This window comes from Electrona antarctica, assembly GCF_951216825.1.
Source record: "Electrona antarctica genome assembly, contig: scaffold_73, whole genome shotgun sequence".
Taxonomy (NCBI): Eukaryota; Metazoa; Chordata; class Actinopteri; order Myctophiformes; family Myctophidae; genus Electrona; species Electrona antarctica.
In genome coordinates, this window is record NW_027638626.1 from 429,799 (window position 1) to 454,798 (window position 25,000).

A 25,000-nucleotide genomic window follows, 5' to 3' on the forward strand; every position below is an offset into this window, starting at 1 on the left:
GGGACACGCCCATCTTACAGTGGACCAATACCGACTGACCGCTCTTCCTATTGGAGGAGACAGAGAGAGAGGGACACGCCCATCTTACAGTGGACCAATACCGACTGACCGCTCTTCCTATTGGAGGAGACAGAGAGAGAGGGACACGCCCATCTTACAGTGGACCAATACCGACTGACCGCTCTTCCTATTGGAGGAGACAGAGAGAGAGGGACACGCCCATCTTACAGTGGACCAATACCGACTGACCGCTCTTCCGATTGGAGGAGACAGAGAGAGAGGGACACGCCCATCTTACAGTGGACCAATACCGACTGACCGCTCTTCCTATTGGAGACAGAGAGAGAGGGACACGCCCATCTTACAGTGGACCAATAACGACTGACCGCTCTTCCTATTGGAGGAGACAGAGAGAGAGGGACACGCCCATCTTACAGTGGACCAATACCGACTGACCGCTCTTCCTATTGGAGAAGACATAAGATATATAGGAGATGGGCTGTCAATCAGACAGGACTTTTCTGATTGGATGTATGGGCTGTCAATCAGACAGGACTTTTCTGATTGGATGTATGGGCTGTCAATCAGACAGGACTTTTCTGATTGTATGTATGGGCTGTCAATCAGACAGGACTTTTCTGATTGGATGTATGGGCTGTCAATCAAGGCCAGAAAGTAGTTTTTGCCACTCAGTAGGCGTTCCCTTCCTGCGTAACTTCTGGGTATGATGATGATGTCACATGAGGTATGGGTGTGGTTTAGGGTAGCTGACGGTGTCTCTAAAGGTGTCTGTAGGGTGGTGTTAAGGTGTAGATATCTACCTGGCTGAGTCTATAAAGGTGTAGATATCTACCTGGCTGAGTCTATAAAGGTGTAGATATCTACCTGGCTGAGTCTATAAAGGTGTAGATATCTACCTGGCTGAGTCTATAAAGGTATAGATATCTACCTGGCTGAGTCTATAAAGGTGTAGATATCTACCTGGCTGAGTCTATAAAGGTGTAGATATCTACCTGGCTGAGTCTATAAAGGTGTAGATATCTACCTGGCTGAGTCTATAAAGGTGTAGATATCTACCTGGCTGAGTCTATAAAGGTGTAGATATCTACCTGGCTGAGTCTATAAAGGTGTAGATATCTACCTGGCTGAGTCTATAAAGGTGTAGATATCTACCTGGCTGAGTCTATAAAGGTATAGATATCTACCTGGCTGAGTCTATAAAGGTGTAGATATCTACCTGGCTGAGTCTATACAGGTGTAGATATCTACCTGGCTGAGTCTATAAAGGTGTAGATATCTACCTGGCTGAGTCTATACAGGTGTAGATATCTACCTGGCTGAGTCTATAAAGGTGTAGATATCTACCTGACTGAGTCTATAAAGGTATAGATATCTACCTGGCTGAGTCTATAAAGGTATAGATATCTACCTGGCTGAGTCTATAAAGGTGTAGATATCTACCTGGCTGAGTCTATAAAGGTATAGATATCTACCTGGCTGAGTCTATAAAGGTGTAGATATCTACCTGGCTGAGTCTATAAAGGTGTAGATATCTACCTGGCTGAGTCTATAAAGGTGTAGATATCTACCTGGCTGAGTCTATAAAGGTATAGATATCTACCTGGCTGAGTCTATAAAGGTGTAGATATCTACCTGGCTGAGTCTATACAGGTGTAGATATCTACCTGGCTGAGTCTATAAAGGTGTAGATATCTACCTGGCTGAGTCTATACAGGTGTAGATATCTACCTGGCTGAGTCTATAAAGGTGTAGATATCTACCTGACTGAGTCTATAAAGGTATAGATATCTACCTGGCTGAGTCTATAAAGGTGTAGATATCTACCTGGCTGAGTCTATAAAGGTATAGATATCTACCTGGCTGAGTCTATACAGGTGTAGATATCTACCTGGCTGAGTCTATAAAGGTGTAGATATCTACCTGACTGAGTCTATAAAGGTGTAGATATCTACCTGGCTGAGTCTATAAAGGTGTAGATATCTACCTGGCTGAGTCTATACAGGTGTAGATATCTACCTGGCTGAGTCTATAAAGGTGTAGATATCTACCTGGCTGTTAAGTTAGTAAGTGCATAAATAAATCACAGGGACAAGTATTTAGGAGACCGGTCTGTTTACTTCTCTCTCCACATGCATAACAGCGGATACAACCTGCCTTCCTTTCATCATTTTCTGAAATGCAGCAGGAGCAGAACATAGTCCATAAGGCACCCTGCAGTACTGGTATAGGCCCTCATGTGTAATGAAAGCAGTAAGCCCTTTGCTCTCCTTGTGCAGTTCCAGCTGATGGTATGCACTTTTCAGGTCCAAGGTGGAAAACATTACAGAACCACGCAGCTCTGACAGCAAGTCTTCAATCAGTGGTAAGGGATGGCTGTCAGGCACCACTGCCTTGTTGGGTTCCCTCATATCCACAAACATGCGGATCTTTCCAGTTTTTCTACTGGTAACAACAATAGGGGACACCCACTCAGACGAATCAATTTTCTCAATGATTCCCTGTTCTTCCAGTTCATTCAGTTCTTTGGTGACAGCCTCACGTACTGAAAGTGGCAGACGGCGGAGCTTTTGCTGGACAGGTTTCACATCTGAGCGGATTTGCACTTTATGCACAAAGTTCTTAGCATGTCCAATTCCTTCTTCCACCTTTCGATCCATGGGTGAGAGTAGAGGTTCTGGTTAGGAGATAACTGCACAGTCCATTATAGGTGGCGGTTCCACCAAACGTCCTCCTTTTATCTCAATGTTAAGGGCTTCACACATGTCCAGCCCAATCAGAGGTGTGCCGGACTCGACAACATTGAAAAACCCGGTAGCACTCCTATTTTGGTGACTGTAGCTTCAAGGCGTCCAAGTACTGGCAGTTTATGCTTTGAGTATGTCTGCAGCTGTACTGTAGGTGGGCTGAGTTTGCTCTTCTTGAAGTGCTCCATGTATATCTCTTTTGGAATTATTGAAGCACCAGACCCAGTGTCAACTAGCATGTCACCGTTATAGATTTGGGATTTCGGTGTGGCGAGAGTGAAATTTCCAATTAGTTTCCCTCTAACAGCCTTCCTGTTGTTGACACATAGTACCTGCACCTCTGGCAGTTCAACTTCATTCACTGATGTAGTTGTAGCAGATCTGCAAACTCGAGAAAAAATACCTATTTTTCCACATGTGTTGCATTTGGAATTCTTTGCTGGGCAAGACTGATCATTAGCAATGTGACTTGATGACCCACATCTGTAACACTGACTGGTTCCACTTTGTCTGTCCTCCCTTTGTCTCCTGGGGCTTTGAGTTCCAGACATCCTATTTCCTTGTCTGTACACTGCATTAACATGACTCGTTTCAGCTTCCATAAACGTCTTGGCATCAGCCATAGCCGTTTCCATTGTTCTGACTAAAGTGACAGTTCTATCAAGTGTTAATTTGTGCTCAAACAACAGTTCTTCACGGATGCGGGGCATGCATGTCTTCTCAACTATTTGATCACGTAGCATTTCAGATTCCATTGCGCCAAAATTGCACGTCTTGGCGAGCTCCCGTAGCGCTGCCAAATAGTGATCAATTGACTCACCCACAGCCTGAGCACGCTGCCTAAAACGGTACCTCTCCGCAACGATGTTGACTTTTGGTGTAAAGAAGGTCTGTAAAGCCAGCATGGTTCCATCGTATGTATCAGCAGTAAGCGGTAATGTATTGTACAGTCTCTGTGCTTCTGTTCCCAAACAATGTATTGTACAGTCTCTGTGCTTCTGTTCAATGTATTGTACAGTCTCTGTGCTTCTGTTCAATGTATTGTACAGTCTCTGTGCTTCTGTTCAATGTATTGTACAGTCTCTGTGCTTCTGTTCAATGTATTGTACAGTCTCTGTGCTTCTGTTCAATGTATTGTACAGTCTCTGTGCTTCTGTTCAATGTATTGTACAGTCTCTGTGCTTCTGTTCAATGTATTGTACAGTCTCTGTGCTTCTGTTCAATGTATTGTACAGTCTCTGTGCTTCTGTTCAATGTATTGTACAGTCTCTGTGCTTCTGTTCAATGTATTGTACAGTCTCTGTGCTTCTGTTCAATGTATTGTACAGTCTCTGTGCTTCTGTTCAATGTATTGTACAGTCTCTGTGCTTCTGTTCAATGTATTGTACAGTCTCTGTGCTTCTGTTCAATGTATTGTACAGTCTCTGTGCTTCTGTTCAATGTATTGTACAGTCTCTGTGCTTCTGTTCAATGTATTGTACAGTCTCTGTGCTTCTGTTCAATGTATTGTACAGTCTCTGTGCTTCTGTTCAATGTATTGTACAGTCTCTGTGCTTCTGTTCCCAAACAATGTATTGTACAGTCTCTGTGCTTCTGTTCAATGTATTGTACAGTCTCTGTGCTTCTGTTCAATGTATTGTACAGTCTCTGTGCTTCTGTTCCCAAACAATGTATTGTACAGTCTCTGTGCTTCTGTTCCCAAACAGTGAATTAGCAGAGCTCGTTTCCTTTCCGCAGCAAAGTTGGATCCTCCGATCGCAACCAGGTAGTTATCAAACAACTTTTTCCAAGCTTCAAATGTTACTTTCGGTTCTCCCGGGCACTCCAGGAATGCAGCAGGCGGTTGTAATCCGAGCAGAGCCATTTTCGTTTTTATCCTCGTCGCCAATTGTTAAGTTAGTAAGTGCATAAATAAATCACAGGGACAAGTATTTAGGAGACCGGTCTGTTTACTTCTCTCTCCACATGCATAACAGCGGATACAACCTGCCTTCCTTCTTTTCTTACACACACCACGCTACCACCCTCTAGTGGGTGGATGCCAAACATAATCTGAACACAACACTGGCTGAGTCTATAAAGGTGTAGGTATCTTTCCAGTGAGGCAGCAGGTCTGTAGGGTGTAGTAGGGTGTATATAGGGTGTAGGTAGGGTGGTGTAGGGTGTATATAGGGTGTAGGTAGGGTGGTGTAGGGTGTAGTAAATGGTAAATGGTGCATTTATATATGTGTTAGGGTGTAGATATCTACCTGGCTGAGTCTATAAAGGTGTAGGTATCTTTCCAGTGAGGCAGCAGGTCTGTAGGGTGTAGTAGGGTGTATATAGGGTGTAGGTAGGGTGGTGTAGGGTGTATATAGGGTGTAGGTAGGGTGGTGTAAGGTGTAGTAAATGGTAAATGGTGCATTTATATATGTGTTAGGGTGTAGATATCTACCTGGCTGAGTCTATAAAGGTGTAGGTATCTTTCCAGTGAGGCAGCAGGTCTGTAGGGTGTAGTAGGGTGTATATAGGGTGTAGGTAGGGTGGTGTAGGGTGTATATAGGGTGTAGGTAGGGTGGTGTAGGGTGTAGTAAATGGTGCATTTATATATGTGTTAGGGTGTAGATATCTACCTGGCTGAGTCTATAAAGGTGTAGGTATCTTTCCAGTGAGGCAGCAGGTCTGTAGGGTGTAGTAGGGTGTATATAGGGTGTAGGTAGGGTGGTGTAGGGTGTATATAGGGTGTAGGTAGGGTGGTGTAGGGTGTAGTAAATGGTAAATGGTGCATTTATATATGTGTTAGGGTGTAGATATCTACCTGGCTGAGTCTATAAAGGTGTAGGTATCTTTCCAGTGAGGCAGCAGGTCTGTAGGGTGTAGTAGGGTGTATATAGGGTGTAGGTAGGGTGGTGTAGGGTGTATATAGGGTGTAGGTAGGGTGGTGTAGGGTGTAGTAAATGGTAAATGGTGCATTTATATATGTGTTAGGGTGTAGATATCTACCTGGCTGAGTCTATAAAGGTGTAGGTATCTTTCCAGTGAGGCAGCAGGTCCGTCGCCTCCACATCGTACACTCTGATGTTCATGTAAGTGAAGGATTCTGGGAAGAAGTTGTCGATCTCTCTGGTGACGTTCAGGATGTATCCTACACTGTAAACATAATGATACAATGTAACAATGTTAAAATAACAATGAATCCCAACACTGTAAACAACTACAGCCAGCACTGATTCTGTTTCTGTCCACTTCCTGTACAGTACCATCTGAACATCTGTCCATTTCCTGTACAGTACCATCTGAACATCTGTCCATTTCCTGTACAGTACCATCTGAACATCTGTCCATTTCCTGTACAGTACCATCTGAACATCTGTCCACTTCCTGTACAGTACCATCTGAACATCTGTCCATTTCCTGTACAGTACCATCTGAACATCTGTCCATTTCCTGTACAGTACCATCTGAACATACATGTATGAAGTTAACACCTTGAGGGCCCGGGGTTATTTAATAACCCAGGGTTATTTAATCCATTAAATCAGAGCCCCCTGCGATTTATAGCAGCGGAGCACATTTACCGACGGACCGGATGTTATCCCGGATGTGGATGTAGCAGCTAAATGTAGCCAAAACACTCCCGAGGCGATCGACAACAACGGGAGGTATGATTAATTCTAACGCGACTAGCGACGGGACCGCGGAATGACGGAATGATTTAGATCAAGAGTTATTCATGTTTTAAGATTTTCGATCTCGTCGGCTAAACTGGGGGGGAACATTTTCAATGACGCTCCCAGCCTGTGGAGCGGCGCTCCCAGCCTGTGGAGCGGCGCTCCCAGCCTGTGGAGCGGTGCTCCCAGCCTGTGGAGCGGCGCTCCCAGCCTGTGGAGCGGTGCTCCCAGCCTGTGGAGCGGCGCTCCCAGCCTGTGGAGGGGCGCTCCCAGCCTGTGGAGCGGCGCTCCCAGCCTGTGGAGGGGCGCTCCCAGCCTGTGGAGCGGCGCTCCCAGCCTGTGGAGGGGCGCTCCCAGCCTGTGGAGCGGCGCTCCCAGCCTGTGGAGCGACGCTCCCAGCCTGTGGAGCGGCGCTCCCAGCCTGTGGAGCGGTGCTCCCAGCCTGTGGAGCGGTGCTCCCAGCCTGTGGAGCGGCGCTCCCAGCCTGTGGAGCGGTGCTCCCAGCCTGTGGAGCGGTGCTCCCAGCCTGTGGAGCGATGCTCCCAGCCTGTGGAGCGGTGCTCCCAGCCTGTGGAGCGATGCTCCCAGCCTGTGGAGCGATGCTCCCAGCCTGTGGAGCGACGCTCCCAGCCTGTGGAGCGGTGCTCCCAGCCTGTGGAGCGACGCTCCCAGCCTGTGGAGCGGCGCTCCCAGCCTGTGGAGCGGCGCTCCCAGCCTGTGGAGCGACGCTCCCAGCCTGTGGAGCGGTCGGTTTTGATATCAATAATCTCCGTCCTGGGCATCGCACGTAATTAATTAATAGGACGGAGACCTCGCTCTTAAACTGTGTTAACAGTTGAAGAAACAACTCACTTGTTCTTCTGTAGCTCCTCAGAGTTGGCAGCATTCCATTCAGAACCCTGCACGCACGCACGCACGCACGCACGCACGCACGCACGCACACACGCACACACGCACACACACACACACACACACACACACACACACACACACACACACACGACTTATATTAGCGCTTTTCATGACACTCAAAGACGCTTTACAATTAAAAGAGTAAAACCAATAAAAACATATGCATATAACAAGTTTAAAAACACATCAGATTGGAAATGCGATTTTGAACAGGTGGGTTTTCAGTGCGGTTTTGAAGGTAGGAAGTGAGGGGGCGTCTCGGATGTGTTTGAAGGTAGGAAGTGAGGGGGCGTCTCGGATGTGTTTGAAGGTAGGAAGTGAGGGGGCGTCTTGGATGTGTTTGAAGGTAGGAAGTGAGGGGGCGTCTCGGATGTGTTTGAAGGTAGGAAGTGAGGGGGCGTCTCGGATGTGTTTGAAGGTAGGAAGTGAGGGGGCGTCTCTGATGTGTTTGAAGGTAGGAAGTGAGGGGGCGTCTCGGATGTGTTTGAAGGTAGGAAGTGAGGGGGCGTCTCGGATGTGTTTGGGGAGAGCATTCCAGAGGGTGGGGACGGCCACAGAGAAGGCCCTGTCGCCCCAGGATTTGCGGGGGGGGGGGGGGGGGTGGGTTTGGGAACCTCAAGGAGGCCGGCATCGCTGGACCTGAGGGAGCGGTAAGGGGCGTGTGGCTCGAGAGGTCGGGGGGAGCCAGGTTGTGCAGTGACCTCTAGGTGGTGAGGAGAGGTATGGGGGGGGCCAGGTTGGGCAGTGACCTCTAGGTGGTGAGGAGAGGTATGGGGGGGGGGCAGGTTGGGCAGTGACCTCTAGGTGGTGAGGAGAGGTATGGGGGGGGGCAGGTTGGGCAGTGACCTCTAGGTGGTGAGGACAGGTATGGGGGGGGGGGGGGGGCAGGTTGGGCAGTGACCTCTAGGTGGTGAGGAGAGGTATGGGGGGGGGGGGGCAGGTTGGGCAGTGACCTCTAGGTGGTGAGGAGAGGTATGGGGGGGGGGGGCAGGTTAGGCAGTGACCTCTAGGTGGTGAGGAGAGGTTGGGGGGGGGGGGGGGGGCAGGTTGTGCAGTGACCTCTAGGTGGTGAGGAGAGGTATGGGGGGGGGGGGGGGGCAGGTTGTGCAGTGACCTCTAGGTGGTGAGGAGAGGTATGGGGGGGGGGGGGGGGCAGGTTGTGCAGTGACCTCTAGGTGGTGAGGAGAGGTATGGGGGGGGGGGGGGGGGGCAGGTTGTGCAGTGACCTCTAGGTGGTGAGGAGAGGTATGGGGGGGGGGGGGGGCAGGTTGTGCAGTGACCTCTAGGTGGTGAGGAGAGGTATGGGGGGGGGGGCAGGTTGTGCAGTGACCTCTAGGTGGTGAGGAGAGGTTGGGGGGGGGGGGGGGGGCAGGTTGTGCAGTGACCTCTAGGTGGTGAGGAGAGGTATGGGGGGGGGGGGGGGGGGCAGGTTGTGCAGTGACCTCTAGGTGGTGAGGAGAGGTATGGGGGAGCCAGGTTGTGCAGAGACTTGTAGGTGGTGAGGAGTAATTTGAAGTCGATTCGTTGTTTCACGGGTAGCCAGTGGAGGTCACGGAGGACTGGGGGTGCATACTTAGTTTAGACTAGTCATTGGTTAGACATGGGTTAAGGTTAGGTTTAGGTGTGCTGCCCCGTGGGAGGTTAGGTTTAGGGTTAAGGTTAGGTTTAGGTGTGCTGCCCCGTGGGAGGTTAGGTTTAGGGATGAGATAGGTTATAGTTGTAGGTCTAACCAATGACTAGTCTAAACCAAAAACTGTCTAAACTAAGTACTGCACCCGAGGACTGGTGTGATGTGGTCTCTGGATCGGGTGGAGGTGAGTAGGCGGGCGGCTGAGTTTTGAACATATTGGAGTTCATTGAGGGTTTTTGTGGTGGTGCCGTAGAGGATGCTGTTGCAGTAGTCCAGTCGGACTACTGCGGGTGAGGAAAAAAAACATTCGCTCTGAAAGAATATTATATTCAAAGATTTGTGCCGCATTTTTACGATTTTTCTAAAATAGCAGACCTACAAGCTCGTAGCGCACCACTCGGTGGCGCGCTATGAGCTTGTAGATCTGCTATTTTTCAATAGCTAAAGTATAACATAATGCTTAAGTTAAAACACCAAAAGGGGTTCCCGTACAGAATGGGTTAAACATTTGTTTTCTAATGTATGGACTTTCTTTGATTTTTATTTTATTTCTTCATGAAATTAACTGGGGGGAAAAAAGAATCACTAAATTTGTTTTTAATTCATGACAAATGTTGCTTTTTTGGGAATGTTTTTTTTTAAATGTTGTGAAATCTAGCTAAACGCAGCCAGAAATACATCTGGTAATGAATGGGTTAACTCACCAGATACAGGAAGTCAAATATCTTGGAGGGTTTGTCCATCTGTGCCATCACCACCATCATCTCGTTGTCGATGTACTCCTTATATGGTCGCATGTCGAAGCCTATCCTGTCCTCCAGTGACGAACGGACCTATAAAACATTAGATATATAGATCCTTATATGGTCGCATGTCGAAGCCTATCCTGACCTATAAAACATCAGATATATAGATCCTTATATGGTCGCATGTCGAAGCCTATCCTGACCTATAAAACATCAGATATATAGATCCTTATATGGTCGCATGTCGAAGCCTATCCTGACCTATAAAACATCAGATACATAGATCTCGACAGTGCGACTAGGTACTCGCATTTGCTACTAAAAATAGCACCGTGCGACTACAGAATTTGACCGTTCAATCGTGATAAAGACAAGGCTCTGATACAACAAGTGCACATTCTATAGTCGCGGTTCTATACCTACATTTATATTTCTGTAGTACGGCGGTGTCGTTCGCCAAAAAAGAGCAGATCTACAAGCTGACAACTAGTCGAGGCTCAATGCGGCGTCCATTTAAAGATCTATCCCCTCTGCTCCCACCGCCCGCCCCTCCGTGTCGCTGCTCCCCCCGCCCCTCCCCCGCCCCTCCGTGTCGCTGCTCCGTGCTCTTCCTTCTGCCAACGCAGCAGGATAGCAGACCCCGACACATTGAATACTAAAGTTATTTGGAAAGTTTGTTTGTAATGTTCAAACCTCACTTTTAACCAAACGCGGGTGAAACAGCGTGCAGCCGTGCACGCAGAGAGTGCACGCGCGCACGCACATGGAGTGGACGGATTGATGTCTATCAAAAACAACCCTTGCTTAGCACCTCGCTTACAAAAGCGTGTGTGTTGCGCAGCGTGAATGATAATAGAAATGGAATGACCGACCTGGCTGGATACATATCAGTCAGTGGTCCATCCTGCATAATGAGCAACGGAAAAAAGACAAGGATCTGTCCCTCCACCACCTCCTTCCACCACGTGGAGGTTAAAGATCTGTCCCTCCACCACCTCCTTCCACCAAGTGGAGGTTAAAGATCTGTCCCTCCACCTCCTCCTTCCACCACGTGGAGGTTAAAGATCTGTCCCTCCACCACCTCCTTCCACCACGTGGAGGTTAAAGATCTGTCCCTCCACCACCTCCTCCTTCACGTGGAGGTTAAAGATCTGTCCCTCCACCACCTCCTTCCACCACGTGGAGGTTAAAGATCTGTCCCTCCACCTCCTCCTCCTTCACGTGGAGGTTAAAGATCTGTCCCTCCACCTCCTCCTCCTTCCACCACGTGGAGGTTAAAGATCTGTCCCTCCACCTCCTCCTCCTTCCACCACGTGGAGGTTAAAGATCTGTCCCTCCACCTCCTCCTTCACGTGGAGGTTAAAGATCTGTCCCTCCACCTCCTCCTTCCACCACGTGGAGGTTAAAGATCTGTCCCTCCACCTCCTCCTTCACGTGGAGGTTAAAGATCTGTCCCTCCACCTCCTCCTTCCACCACGTGGAGGTTAAAGATCTGTCCCTCCACCTCCTCCTTCCACCACGTGGAGGTTAAAGATCTGTCCCTCCACCTCCTCCTTCCACCACGTGGAGGTTAAAGATCTGTCCCTCCACCTCCTCCTTCACGTGGAGGTTAAAGATCTGTCCCTCCACCACCTCCTTCCACCACGTGGAGGTTAAAGATCTGTCCCTCCACCTCCTCCTTCCACCACGTGGAGGTTAAAGATCTGTCCCTCCACCTCCTCCTTCACGTGGAGGTTAAAGATCTGTCCCTCCACCTCCTCCTTCACGTGGAGGTTAAAGATCTGTCCCTCCACCTCCTCCTTCCACCACGTGGAGGTTAAAGATCTGTCCCTCCACCTCCTCCTTCCACCACGTGGAGGTTAAAGATCTGTCCCTCCACCACCTCCTTCCACCACGTGGAGGTTAAAGATCTGTCCCTCCACCTCCTCCTTCCACCACGTGGAGGTTAAAGATCTGTCCCTCCACCTCCTCCTCCTTCCACCACGTGGAGGTTAAAGATCTGTCCCTCCACCTCCTCCTCCTTCCACCACGTGGAGGTTAAAGATCTGTCCCTCCACCTCCTCCTCCTTCACGTGGAGGTTAAAGATCTGTCCCTCCACCACCTCCTTCCACCAAGTGGAGGTTAAAGATCTGTCCCTCCACCTCCTCCTCCTTCCACCACGTGGAGGTTAAAGATCTGTCCCTCCACCTCCTCCTTCACGTGGAGGTTAAAGATCTGTCCCTCCACCTCCTCCTTCACGTGGAGGTTAAAGATCTGTCCCTCCACCTCCTCCTCCTTCACGTGGAGGTTAAAGATCTGTCCCTCCACCTCCTCCTCCTTCCACCACGTGGAGGTTAAAGATCTGTCCCTCCACCTCCTCCTCCTTCCACCACGTGGAGGTTAAAGATCTGTCCCTCCACCTCCTCCTTCACGTGGAGGTTAAAGATCTGTCCCTCCACCTCCTCCTTCACGTGGAGGTTAAAGATCTGTCCCTCCACCTCCTTCCACCACGTGGAGGTTAAAGATCTGTCCCTCCACCTCCTCCTTCACGTGGAGGTTAAAGATCTGTCCCTCCACCTCCTCCTTCACGTGGAGGTTAAAGATCTGTCCCTCCACCTCCTCCTCCTTCACGTGGAGGTTAAAGATCTGTCCCTCCACCTCCTCCTCCTTCCACCACGTGGAGGTTAAAGATCTGTCCCTCCACCACCTCCTTCCACCAAGTGGAGGTTAAAGATCTGTCCCTCCACCTCCTCCTTCCACCACGTGGAGGTTAAAGATCTGTCCCTCCACCACCTCCTTCCACCACGTGGAGGTTAAAGATCTGTCCCTCCACCACCTCCTCCTTCACGTGGAGGTTAAAGATCTGTCCCTCCACCACCTCCTTCCACCACGTGGAGGTTAAAGATCTGTCCCTCCACCTCCTCCTCCTTCCACCACGTGGAGGTTAAAGATCTGTCCCTCCACCTCCTCCTCCTTCACGTGGAGGTTAAAGATCTGTCCCTCCACCACCTCCTCCTTCACGTGGAGGTTAAAGATCTGTCCCTCCACCTCCTCCTTCCACCACGTGGAGGTTAAAGATCTGTCCCTCCACCTCCTCCTCCTTCCACCACGTGGAGGTTAAAGATCTGTCCCTCCACCTCCTCCTCCTTCCACCACGTGGAGGTTAAAGATCTGTCCCTCCACCTCCTCCTTCCACCACGTGGAGGTTAAAGATCTGTCCCTCCACCTCCTCCTCCTTCACGTGGAGGTTAAAGATCTGTCCCTCCACCACCTCCTCCTTCACGTGGAGGTTAAAGATCTGTCCCTCCACCACCTCCTCCTTCACGTGGAGGTTAAAGATCTGTCCCTCCACCTCCTCCTCCTTCACGTGGAGGTTAAAGATCTGTCCCTCCACCACCTCCTTCCACCACGTCGAGGTGTAGTTGTCCGACATCCTTCTGCGTAGCAGACTATATAGCTTAGTAAGTCAGTAGTCTACTGTAGCTGATATGTCCATGTAGTCTGAACTGAAGCAGTCAGTAGTCTACTGTAGCTGTAAATATATGTCCATGTTGTGTCTGAACTGAAGCAGTGTAAATATATGTCCATGTTGTGTCTGAACTGAAGCAGTAAATATATGTCCATGTTGTGTCTGAACTGAAGCAGTAAATATATGTCCATGTTGTGTCTGAACTGAAGCAGTAAATATATGTCCATGTTGTGTCTGAACTGAAGCAGTAAATATATGTCCATGATGTGTCTGAACTGAAGCAGTAAATATATGTCCATGTTGTGTCTGCACTGAAGCAGTAAATATATGTCCATGATGTGTCTGAACTGAAGCAGTAAATATATGTCCATGTTGTGTCTGAACTGAAGCAGTAAATATATGTCCATGTTGTGTCTGAACTGAAGCTGTACATATATGTCCATGTTGTGTCTGAACTGAAGCAGTAAATATATGTCCATGTTGTGTCTGAACTGAAGCAGTAAATATATGTCCATGTTGTGTCTGAACTGAAGCTGTAAATATATGTCCATGTTGTGTCTGAACTGAAGCAGTAAATATATGTCCATGTTGTGTCTGAACTGAAGCAGTAAATATATGTCCATGTTGTGTCTGAACTGAAGCTGTAAATATATGTCCATGTTGTGTCTGAACTGAAGCAGTAAATATATGTCCATGATGTGTCTGAACTGAAGCAGTAAATACATGTCCATGTTGTGTCTGAACTGAAGCAGTAAATACATGTCCATGTTGTGTCTGAACTGAAGCAGTAAATATATGTCCATGTTATGTCTGAACTGAAGCTGTAAATATATGTCCATGTTGTGTCTGAACTGAAGCAGTAAATATATGTCCATGTGTGTCTGAACTGAAGCAGTAAATATATGTCCATGTTGTGTCTGAACTGAATCAGTAAATATATGTCCATGTTGTGTCTGAACTGAAGCCGTAAATATATGTCCATGTTATGTCTGAACTGAAGCTGTAAATATATGTCCATGTTGTGTCTGAACTGAAGCTGTAAATATATGTCCATGTTATGTCTGAACTGAAGCTGTAAATATATGTCCATGTTGTGTCTGAACTGAAGCTGTAAATATATGTCCATGTTGTGTCTGAACTGAAGCTGTAAATATATGTCCATGTTGTGTCTGAACTGAAGCTGTAAATATATGTCCATGTTGTGTCTGAACTGAAGCAGTAAATATATGTCCATGATGTGTCTGAACTGAAGCAGTAAATACATGTCCATGTTGTGTCTGAACTGAAGCAGTAAATATATGTCCATGTTGTGTCTGAACTGAAGCTGTAAATATATGTCCATGTTATGTCTGAACTGAAGCTGTAAATATATGTCCATGTTGTGTCTGAACTGAAGCAGTAAATATATGTCCATGTGTGTCTGAACTGAAGCAGTAAATATATGTCCATGTTGTGTCTGAACTGAAGCAGTAAATATATGTCCATGTTGTGTCTGAACTGAAGCTGTAAATATATGTCCATGTTATGTCTGAACTGAAGCTGTAAATATATGTCCATGTTGTGTCTGAACTGAAGCTGTAAATATATGTCCATGTTGTGTCTGAACTGAAGCTGTAAATATATGTCCATGTTGTGTCTGAACTGAAGCTGTAAATATATGTCCATGTTGTGTCTGAACTGAAGCAGTAAATATATGTCCATGTTGTGTCTGAACTGAAGCTGTAAATATATGTCCATGTTGTGTCTGAACTGAAGCTGTAAATATATGTCCATGTTGTGTCTGAACTGAAGCTGTAAATATATGTCCATGTTGTGTCTGAACTGAAGCTGTAAATATATGTCAAAGCCGAGGAGAACGTTACAATACTAATTCACCATGGAGCATCCTGCCCTGAATCTCACCATCTTAGAGGTCAGGTTCTCCAGGGCTTCAGTCCTCATATAGATATAGGGTTAGGGTTTAGAGGTGAAAGGTCACCATCTTAGAGGTCAGGTTCTCATATAGATATAGGGGTGAAAGGTTAGAGGTGAAAGGTTAAAGGTTACCATCTTAGAGGTCAGGTTCTCCAGGTCTTCAGTCCTCATATAGATATAGGGTTACGGCGGGGCTCCACCGGGCGCGTTGCGTCTCCGTCGTGTGCGTCAAAAAACGAACCGGGGCAATTTTAATGCAGTCACGCAACGCGGGCAGTGGAGCCACCCTTCATTGATTAAAAAGGGAACATTCCCTGACGGTGACGCTGACGCGCCCAGTGGAGTTAGGGGTTAGAGGTGAAAGGTTACCATCTTAGAGGTCAGGTTCTCCAGGTCTTCATATAGATATAGGGTTAGGGGTGAAAGGTGAAAGGTTAGGGGTTAAAGGTTACCATCTTAGAGGTCAGGTTCTCCAGGTCTTTAGTCCTCATATAGATATAGGGTTACGGCGGGGCTCCACCGGGCGCGTTGAGTCTCCGTCACGTGCGTCAAAAAACGAACCGGGGCAATTTGAATGCAGTCACGCAACGCAACGCGGGCAGTGGAGCCACCCTTCATTGATTAAAAAGGGAACATTCCCTGACGGTGACGCTGACGCGCCCAGTGGAGCCCCGGTGTTAGGGGTTAGAGGTGAAAGGTGAAAGGTTACCATCTTAGAGGTCAGGTTCTCCAGGTCTTCGGTCCTCATGATGTCTCTCAGATGATCCTTAATCAGCATCTCTTTGTTCAGCCGGTCTGACGAGCTGTAATTAAATATGGTAATTAGACAGCCTGTCAGACGAGCTGTGATTAAATATGGTAATTAGACAGCCTGTCTGACGAGCTGTGATTAAATATGGTAATTAGACAGCCTGTCTGACGAGCTGTGATTAAATATGGTAATTAGACAGCCTGTCTGACGAGCTGTGATTAAATATGGTAATTAGACAGCCTGTCTGACGAGCTGTGATTAAATATGGTAATTAGACAGCCTGTCTGACGAGCTGGAATTAAATATGGTAATTAGACAGCCTGTCTGACGAGCTGTGATTAAATATGGTAATTAGACAGCCTGTCTGACGAGCTGTGATTAAATATGGTAATTAGACAGCCTGTCTGACGAGCTGTGATTAAATATGGTAATTAGACAGCCTGTCTGACGAGCTGGAATTAAATATGGTAATTAGACAGCCTGTCTGACGAGCTGTGATTAAATATGGTAATTAGTAGGGCTGACCTTCGATCACGTTATTGGAGACGTAAAGCCGTTCCATTTCAAAGAATAAAAAAATGCCGTCTAGCGCGAGGCGACTCCGCGAGGCCCATGTGCAGCCGCACCGTTCGCACAACCTAAAAGACGGCTCTATCTCTGAGAGTGCAATATTATAGTTACCGTACTTATATTAGTGCAGAAAAGAGACAATAAATCCCGCTTTGGAGAAGATGCGCTCCGAAGGGTTGTAGTGGCAGCGGCAGGGAATCAGGGATGGATAGAATCCTCTTCGCTACGACAGGTCAATCAGGGATGGATAGAATCCTCTTCACTACTACAGGTGAATCAGGATGGATAGAATCCTCTTCACTACTACAGGTGAATCAGGATGGATAGAATCCTCTTCGCTACTACAGGTGAATCAGGGATGGATAGAATCCTCTTCACTACTACAGGTGAATCAGGGATGGATAGAATCCTCTTCGCTACTACAGGTGAATCAGGGATGGATAGAATCCTCTTCGCTACTACAGGTGAATCAGGGATGGATAGAATCCTCTTCACTACTACAGGTGAATCAGGATGGATAGAATCCTCTTCGCTACTACAGGTGAATCAGGGATGGATAGAATCCTCTTCGCTACTACAGGTGAATCAGGGATGGATAGAATCCTCTTCACTACGACAGGTGAATCAGGGATGGATAGAATCCTCTTCGCTACTACAGGTGAATCAGGGATGGATAGAATCCTCTTCACTACTACAGGTGAATCAGGATGGATAGAATCCTCTTCACTACTACAGGTGAGTCAGGGATGGATAGAATCCTCTTCTCTACTACAGGTGAATCAGGGATGGATAGAATCCTCTTCTCTACTACAGGTGAATCAGGATGGATAGAATCCTCTTCGCTACTACAGGTGAATCAGGATGGATAGAATCCTCTTCGCTACTACAGGTGAATCAGGATGGATAGAATCCTCTTCGCTACTACAGGTGAATCAGGATGGATAGAATCCTCTTCGCTACTACAGGTGAATCAGGATGGATAGAATCCTCTTCTCTACTACAGGTGAATCAGGATGGATAGAATCCTCTTCGCTACTACAGGTGAATCAGGATGGATAGAATCCTCTTCGCTACTACAGGTGAATCAGGATGGATAGAATCCTCTTCGCTACTACAGGTGAATCAGGATGGATAGAATCCTCTTCGCTACTACAGGTGAATCAGGGATGGATAGAATCCTCTTCTCTACTACAGGTGAATCAGGATGGATAGAATCCTCTTCTCTACTACAGGTGAATCAGGGATGGATAGAATCCTCTTCTCTACTATAGGTGAATCAGGATGGATAGAATCCTCTTCGCTACTACAGGTGAATCAGGGATGGATAGAATCCTCTTCACTACTACAGGTGAATCAGGGATGGATAGAATCCTCTTCTCTACTACAGGTGAATCAGGATGGATAGAATCCTCTTCACTACTACAGGTGAATCAGGGATGGATAGAATCCTCTTCACTACTACAGGTGAATCAGGATGGATAGAATCCTCTTCTCTACTACAGGTGAATCAGGATGGATAGAATCCTCTTCACTACTACAGGTGAATCAGGATGGATAGAATCCTCTTCACTACTACAGGTGAATCAGGGATGGATAGAATCCTCTTCACTACTACAGGTGAATCAGGATGGATAGAATCCTCTTCACTACTACAGGTGAATCAGGATGGATAGAATCCTCTTCACTACTACAGGTGAATCAGGGATGGATAGAATCCTCTTCACTACTACAGGTGAATCAGGATGGATAGAATCCTCTTCACTACTACAGGTGAATCAGGGATGGATAGAATCCTCTTCACTACTACAGGTGAATCAGGGATGGATAGAATCCTCTTCACTACTACAGGTGAATCAGGATGGATAGAATCCTCTTCTCTACTACAGGTGAATCAGGGATGGATAGAATCCTCTTCTCTACTACAGGTGAATCAGGATGGATAGAATCCTCTTCACTACTATAGGTGAATCAGGGATGGATAGAATCCTCTTCACTACTACAGGTGAATCAGGATGGATAGAATCCTCTTCTCTACTATAGGTGAATCAGGATGGATAGAATCCTCTTCTCTACTACAGGTGAATCAGGATGGATAGAATCCTCTTCACTACTATAGGTGAATCAGGGATGGATAGAATCCTCTTCACTACTACAGGTGAATCAGGATGGATAGAATCCTCTTCACTACTACAGGTGAATCAGGATGGATAGAATCCTCTTCTCTACTACAGGTGAATCAGGGATGGATAGAATCCTCTTCTCTACTACAGGTGAATCAGGATGGATAGAATCCTCTTCACTACTATAGGTGAATCAGGGATGGATAGAATCCTCTTCACTACTACAGGTGAATCAGGATGGATAGAATCCTCTTCTCTACTACAGGTGAATCAGGATGGATAGAATCCTCTTCTCTACTATAGGTGAATCAGGGATGGATAGAATCCTCTTCACTACTACAGGTGAATCAGGATGGATAGAATCCTCTTCACTACTACAGGTGAATCAGGATGGATAGAATCCTCTTCGCTACTACAGGTGAATCAGGGATGGATAGAATCCTCTTCACTACTACAGGTGAATCAGGATGGATAGAATCCTCTTCGCTACTACAGGTGAATCAGGATGGATAGAATCCTCTTCACTACTACAGGTGAATCAGGGATGGATAGAATCCTCTTCACTACTACAGGTGAATCAGGGATGGATAGAATCCTCTTCACTACTACAGGTGAATCAGGGATGGATAGAATCCTCTTCTCTACTACAGGTGAATCAGGGATGGATAGAATCCTCTTCACTACTACAGGTGAATCAGGATGGATAGAATCCTCTTCGCTACGACAGGTCAATCAGGGATGGATAGAATCCTCTTCACTACTACAGGTGAATCAGGGATGGATAGAATCCTCTTCTCTACTACAGGTGAATCAGGGATGGATAGAATCCTCTTCACTACTACAGGTGAATCAGGGATGGATAGAATCCTCTTCACTACTACAGGTGAATCAGGGATGGATAGAATCCTCTTCACTACTACAGGTCAATCAGGGATGGATAGAATCCTCTTCACTACTACAGGTGAATCAGGATGGATAGAATCCTCTTCACTACTACAGGTGAATCAGGATGGATAGAATCCTCTTCGCTACTACAGGTGAATCAGGGATGGATAGAATCCTCTTCACTACTACAGGTGAATCAGGGATGGATAGAATCCTCTTCGCTACGACAGGTGCCAACTTTGCATAATGTGGCACATTATTTTTCCACCACGGTCTTGGACTTCTTTGCATATTTTAAAATGAAACCATGTCACTTTTGACTTATTTTCCTGCGAGGACGGCATGACTGTTGACTTCCTCGTTAACACGTGACGACGGAGGAGGCTCGCGGACCAAAAGGGGCCGCTTGTTTTTTAATGATTTTTTATTTCAAGATCGACTCCCGAACGACCGTCGATTAATAGATTTTTTTGGGTCAGCCCTAGTAATTAGACATTAAACTATTCAGCCATTTAACACACTGAGAGTGTAACACATGGAACCAAATGGACCCTTACGGGTCTGTGACTCTGAGAGTGTAACACATGGAACCAAATGGACCCTTACGGGTCTGTGACTCTGAGAGTGTAACACATGGAACCAAATGGACCCTTACGGGTCTGTAACTCTGAGAGTGTAACACATGGAACCAAATGGACCCTTACGGGTCTGTGACTCTGAGAGTGTAACACATGGAACCAAATGGACCCTTACGGGTCTGTGACTCTGAGAGTGTAACACATGGAACCAAATGGACCCTTACGGGTCTGTGACTCTGAGAGTGTAACACATGGAACCAAATGGACCCTTACGGGTCTGTGACTCTGAGAGTGTAACACATGGAACCAAATGGACCCTTACGGGTCTGTGACTCTGAGAGTGTAACACATGGAACCAAATGGACCCTTACGGGTCTGTGACTCTGAGAGTGTAACACATGGAACCAAATGGACCCTTATGGGTCTGTGACTCTGAGAGTGTAACACATGGAACCAAATGGACCCTTATGGGTCTGTGACTCTGAGAGTGTAACACATGGAACCAAATGGACCCTTACGGGTCTGTGACTCTGAGCATGCCCGGCACCACGGGGTGCCTGGGGGTTTATAGCACCCTCAGTTTATGTTCTATGTAAAGTTATGAAAATATCAAAAATAACAAAAATATATTCTGAATATTTTAATTGCCAGAGATCACAATAACACGCAGTTTTACCCAGTAATATTATATACAGTAATATTATATTATTATTATTATAGTAATATTATATACAGTAATATTATATTATTATTATTATAGTATTATTATATACAGTAATATTATATTATTATAGTATTATTATATACAGTAATATTATATTATTATAGTATTATTATATACAGTAATATTATATTATTATAGTATTATTATATACAGTAATATTATATTATTATAGTATTATTATATACAGTAATATTATATTATTATTATTATAGTAATATTATACAGTAATATTATATTATTATAGTATTATTATACAGTAATATTATATAGCCACAGCCAGCCTATTATCTCAATTGCTCGTTGTCGTTGCAGCGCAGCTCCAGTCTACAATCACCTGCCTGCGCAGACAGTAGCCCGTGTTATTCAGCAGTCACCTGCCTGCGCAGACAGTAGCCCGTGTTATTCAGCAGTCACCTGCCTGCGCAGACAGTAGCCCGTGTTATTCAATCACCTGCCTGCGCAGACAGTAGCCTGTGTTATTCAGCAGTCACCTGCCTGCGCAGACAGTAGCCTGTGTTATTCAATCACCTGCCTGCGCAGACAGTAGCCCGTGTTATTCAATCACCTGCCTGCGCAGACAGTAGCCTGTGTTATTCAGCAGTCACCTGCCTGCGCAGACAGTAGCCTGTGTTATTCAGCAGTCACCTGCCTGCGCAGACAGTAGCCTGTGTTATTCAATCACCTGCCTGCGCAGACAGTAGCCTGTGTTATTCAGCAGTCACCTGCCTGCGCAGACAGTAGCCCGTGTTATTCAATCACCTGCCTGCGCAGACAGTAGCCCGTGTTATTCAATCACCTGCCTGCGCAGACAGTAGCCCGTGTTATTCAATCACCTGCCTGCGCAGACAGTAGCCTGTGTTATTCAGCAGTCACCTGCCTGCGCAGACAGTAGCCCGTGTTATTCAGCAGTCACCTGCCTGCGCAGACAGTAGCCCGTGTTATTCAATCACCTGCCTGCGCAGACAGTAGCCTGTGTTATTCAGCAGTCACCTGCCTGCGCAGACAGTAGCCCGTGTTATTCAGCAATCACCTGCCTGCGCAGACAGTAGCCCGTGTTATTCAGCAGTCACCTGCCTGCGCAGACAGTAGCCCGTGTTATTCAGCAGTCACCTGCCTGCGCAGACAGTAGCCCGTGTTATTCAATCACCTGCCTGCGCAGACAGTAGCCCGTGTTATTCAATCACCTGCCTGCGCAGACAGTAGCCCGTGTTATTCAATCACCTGCCTGCGCAGACAGTAGCCTGTGTTATTCAGCAGTCACCTGCCTGCGCAGACAGTAGCCCGTGTTATTCAATCACCTGCCTGCGCAGACAGTAGCCTGTGTTATTCAGCAGTCACCTGCCTGCGCAGACAGTAGCCTGTGTTATTCAGCAGTCACCTGCCTGCGCAGACAGTAGCCTGTGTTATTCAGCAGTCACCTGCCTGCGCAGACAGTAGCCTGTGTTATTCAGCAGTCACCTGCCTGCGCAGACAGTAGCCTGTGTTATTCAGCAGTCACCTGCCTGCGCAGACAGTAGCCTGTGTTATTCAGCAGTCACCTGCCTGCGCAGACAGTAGCCCGTGTTATTCAATCACCTGCCTGCGCAGACAGTAGCCTGTGTTATTCAATCACCTGCCTGCGCAGACAGTAGCCTGTGTTATTCAGCAGTCACCTGCCTGCGCAGACAGTAGCCTGTGTTATTCAGCAGTCAGCAGTGGCACCACGGACAGTTTAGTGATTTGAATTTTGACCCTAGTTACAACTCGTCCTGACTCCTGTTGTGTTTTGTTGTGGAAAGTAAAAGCGCGCAAAACAAATGAAAAAAAGTAATTCAAAGACCGAAGATCTGCCCTCTCCTCTAGCTGTGGAAGAGCCTTCACTCCACCTCGGTAAGCCTGCTTGCCACACACCCGCCGCCGGTTGATTTGGGGACAGAGAAGCCAGGAGCTACAATCCTACCCAACTCCAATATTTTACAATAAAACAGCTAACGTAGCATTAGCTGGTTTAATTAACGGGTGCTGCCTTTTGCTTTCCATCTGGGACATTTCCTAATTATTGATAGGCTGCAATCTACTGACTGGTTCAGTTGGAATTTAGCTGGCATATTTTGTTCTGCTGGTTGTATTTGTCATGTCTGTCTGAAACAGGCTATTTTAGGCTATGCTATAGGCTTAATTCTTTTTCACTATTCCCCGGACCACATGGGGACCACCTGGAACCCCCTCAAGGACCCCTGGTGGTCCCCGGACCACATGGGGACCACCTGGAACCCCCTCAAGGACCCCTGGTGGTCCCCGCACCACATGGGGACCACCTGGAACCCCCTCAAGGACCCCTGGTGGTCCCCGCACCACATGGGGACCACCTGGAACCCCCTCAAGGACCCCTGGTGGTCCCCGCACCACATGGGGACCACCTGGAACCCCCTCAAGGACCCCTGGTGGTCCCCGCACCACATGGGGACCACCTGGAACCCCCTCAAGGACCCCTGGTGGTCCCCGCACCACATGGGGACCACCTGGAACCCCCTCAAGGACCCCGGACCACATGGGGACCACCAGGAACCCCCTCGGGGACCAGTGCAGTCAAACAGAGCGCGCGCGCGCGCACACACACACACACACACACACACACACACACACACACACACACACACACACACACACACACACACACACACACACACACACACACACACACACACACACACACACACACACACACACACACACACACACACCTCTGTGATCCGCTGTCCCGGCGAACAGACTCCAGGTCGTTCATGGCTCCCCACTCGTTGAGGCAGAGACGGTCCGACTCCACCAGGGGGAGGTAGTGAGTCAGCCAGTCCAGACCACAGCCTGGGATGACGGAGCCTCTCACTGCTCGCTCACAGCATCCATGGAGGGCCTGGAGAACAGACCTACAAGACCACACCACACTATGAGGGGCCTGGAGAACAGACCTACAAGACCACACCACACTATGAGGGGCCTGGAGAACAGACCTACAAGACCACACCACACTACGAGGGGCCTGGAGAACAGACCTACAAGACCACACCACACTATGAGGGGCCTGGAGAACAGACCTACAAGACCACACCACACTATGAGGGGCCTGGAGAACAGACCTACCACACATTAATACACCATGTAGACCTTCTATAGATCAGACCTCTCACTGCTCGCTCACAGCAGCCATGGAGAGCCTGGAGAACAGACCTACAAGACCACATTATAACACTATAACACCATGTAGACCTTCTATAGATCAGACCTTTCACTGCTCGCTCACAGCAGCCATGGAGAGCCTGGAGAACAGACCTACAAGACCACACAACACTATGAGGGGCCTGGAGAACTGACCTACAAGACCACAACACACATTTTAATTAAACTCACCACATGGTCTGCATAGAAACCTTATTATTATTATTACTAGACCTGTACATGCCCGTCGGCCACCGGCCTACTTGAGAACGATGCAACTTGGGAACCTAATAATACCCGTTGTCAACTTGTCACAGCACCCGTTTTAACTGTCTGTCTGTGTCACACATGGAGATCTCTGTCATGCTGGACCTCCAAAAGGCTTTTGACACCGTGAACCACTCCATACTGGTTAACAAGCTAAAAGCAATTGGTTTCGATAGCACATCAGTGAGCTGGATGCAATCCTACCTGGAGGGGAGAGAACAGATGGTGGAGGTGAATGGAACACTGTCCCCCCCCCTCCCAGTGAGCTGTGGCGTTCCACAAGGGAGCATACAAGGGCCTTTACTGTTCCTAATATATGTTAACGACATGACTTCAGCTTGTGACTGCAACTTGTTCCTGTTCGCAGATGACTCGGCACTGCTAGTCTCGGACAGGAAAAAACTGCAGGTTGAAAAGGCCCTCAGCTCGGAACTCGGTAGAATCTGCACCTGGCTCGATGATAACAAACTATCTTTACACCTGGGAAAAACTGAATCCTCTCTCTTTGGCTCTATTAGTAATCTCAGCAAGGCAAATGGCTTCTTGGTTAGAGTGGGTGACAATGTTATCACACGTAAAGATGAAATTACCTACCTAGGTTCCATCCTGGAGGCTAATCTTTCCGGTGATAAAATGGCCACCAACGTAATCAAAAAGGTCAACCATAGAACAAGATTCCGATTCCTTTACAGGATCTCCTCACTGGTCAACAAAAACACCTTGAAGACCTTAACAGGAGCCCTTGTACAGGGTTTCTTTGACTATGCATGCACCTCCTGGTACCACAGCACCTCAAAGGCCCTTAAAACCAGGCTCCAGACTTCCCAAAACAAACTGGTCAGGC

The 25,000-nt window shown here is 47.5% G+C and overlaps 1 protein-coding gene across 3 annotated transcripts in view; it reads right to left on the reverse strand.

The window, feature by feature from the left end:
- LOC306917884 (protein phosphatase Slingshot homolog 3) overlaps positions 1-25,000 on the reverse strand; it is a 68,258-nt gene that overhangs the window by 7,455 nt on the left and 35,803 nt on the right. For 2 of the 3 annotated variants that reach the window (XR_013789264.1, XM_079530775.1), the window contains exons 8-12: positions 23,418-23,810; positions 15,776-15,869; positions 9,662-9,790; positions 7,268-7,314; positions 5,748-5,894 (exon numbers count right to left, since the gene is read on the reverse strand). Coding sequence is in view for 2 of the 3 variants with exons in the window: in XM_079530775.1 (XP_079386901.1) it covers positions 5,748-5,894; positions 7,268-7,314; positions 9,662-9,790; positions 15,776-15,869; positions 23,418-23,810 (810 nt within the window). In the remaining variant the exon portion in view is untranslated. The remainder of the gene's footprint in view (positions 1-5,747; positions 5,895-7,267; positions 7,315-9,661; positions 9,791-15,775; positions 15,870-23,417; positions 23,811-25,000) is intronic. The other variant, XM_079530776.1, reaches the window with a different exon arrangement.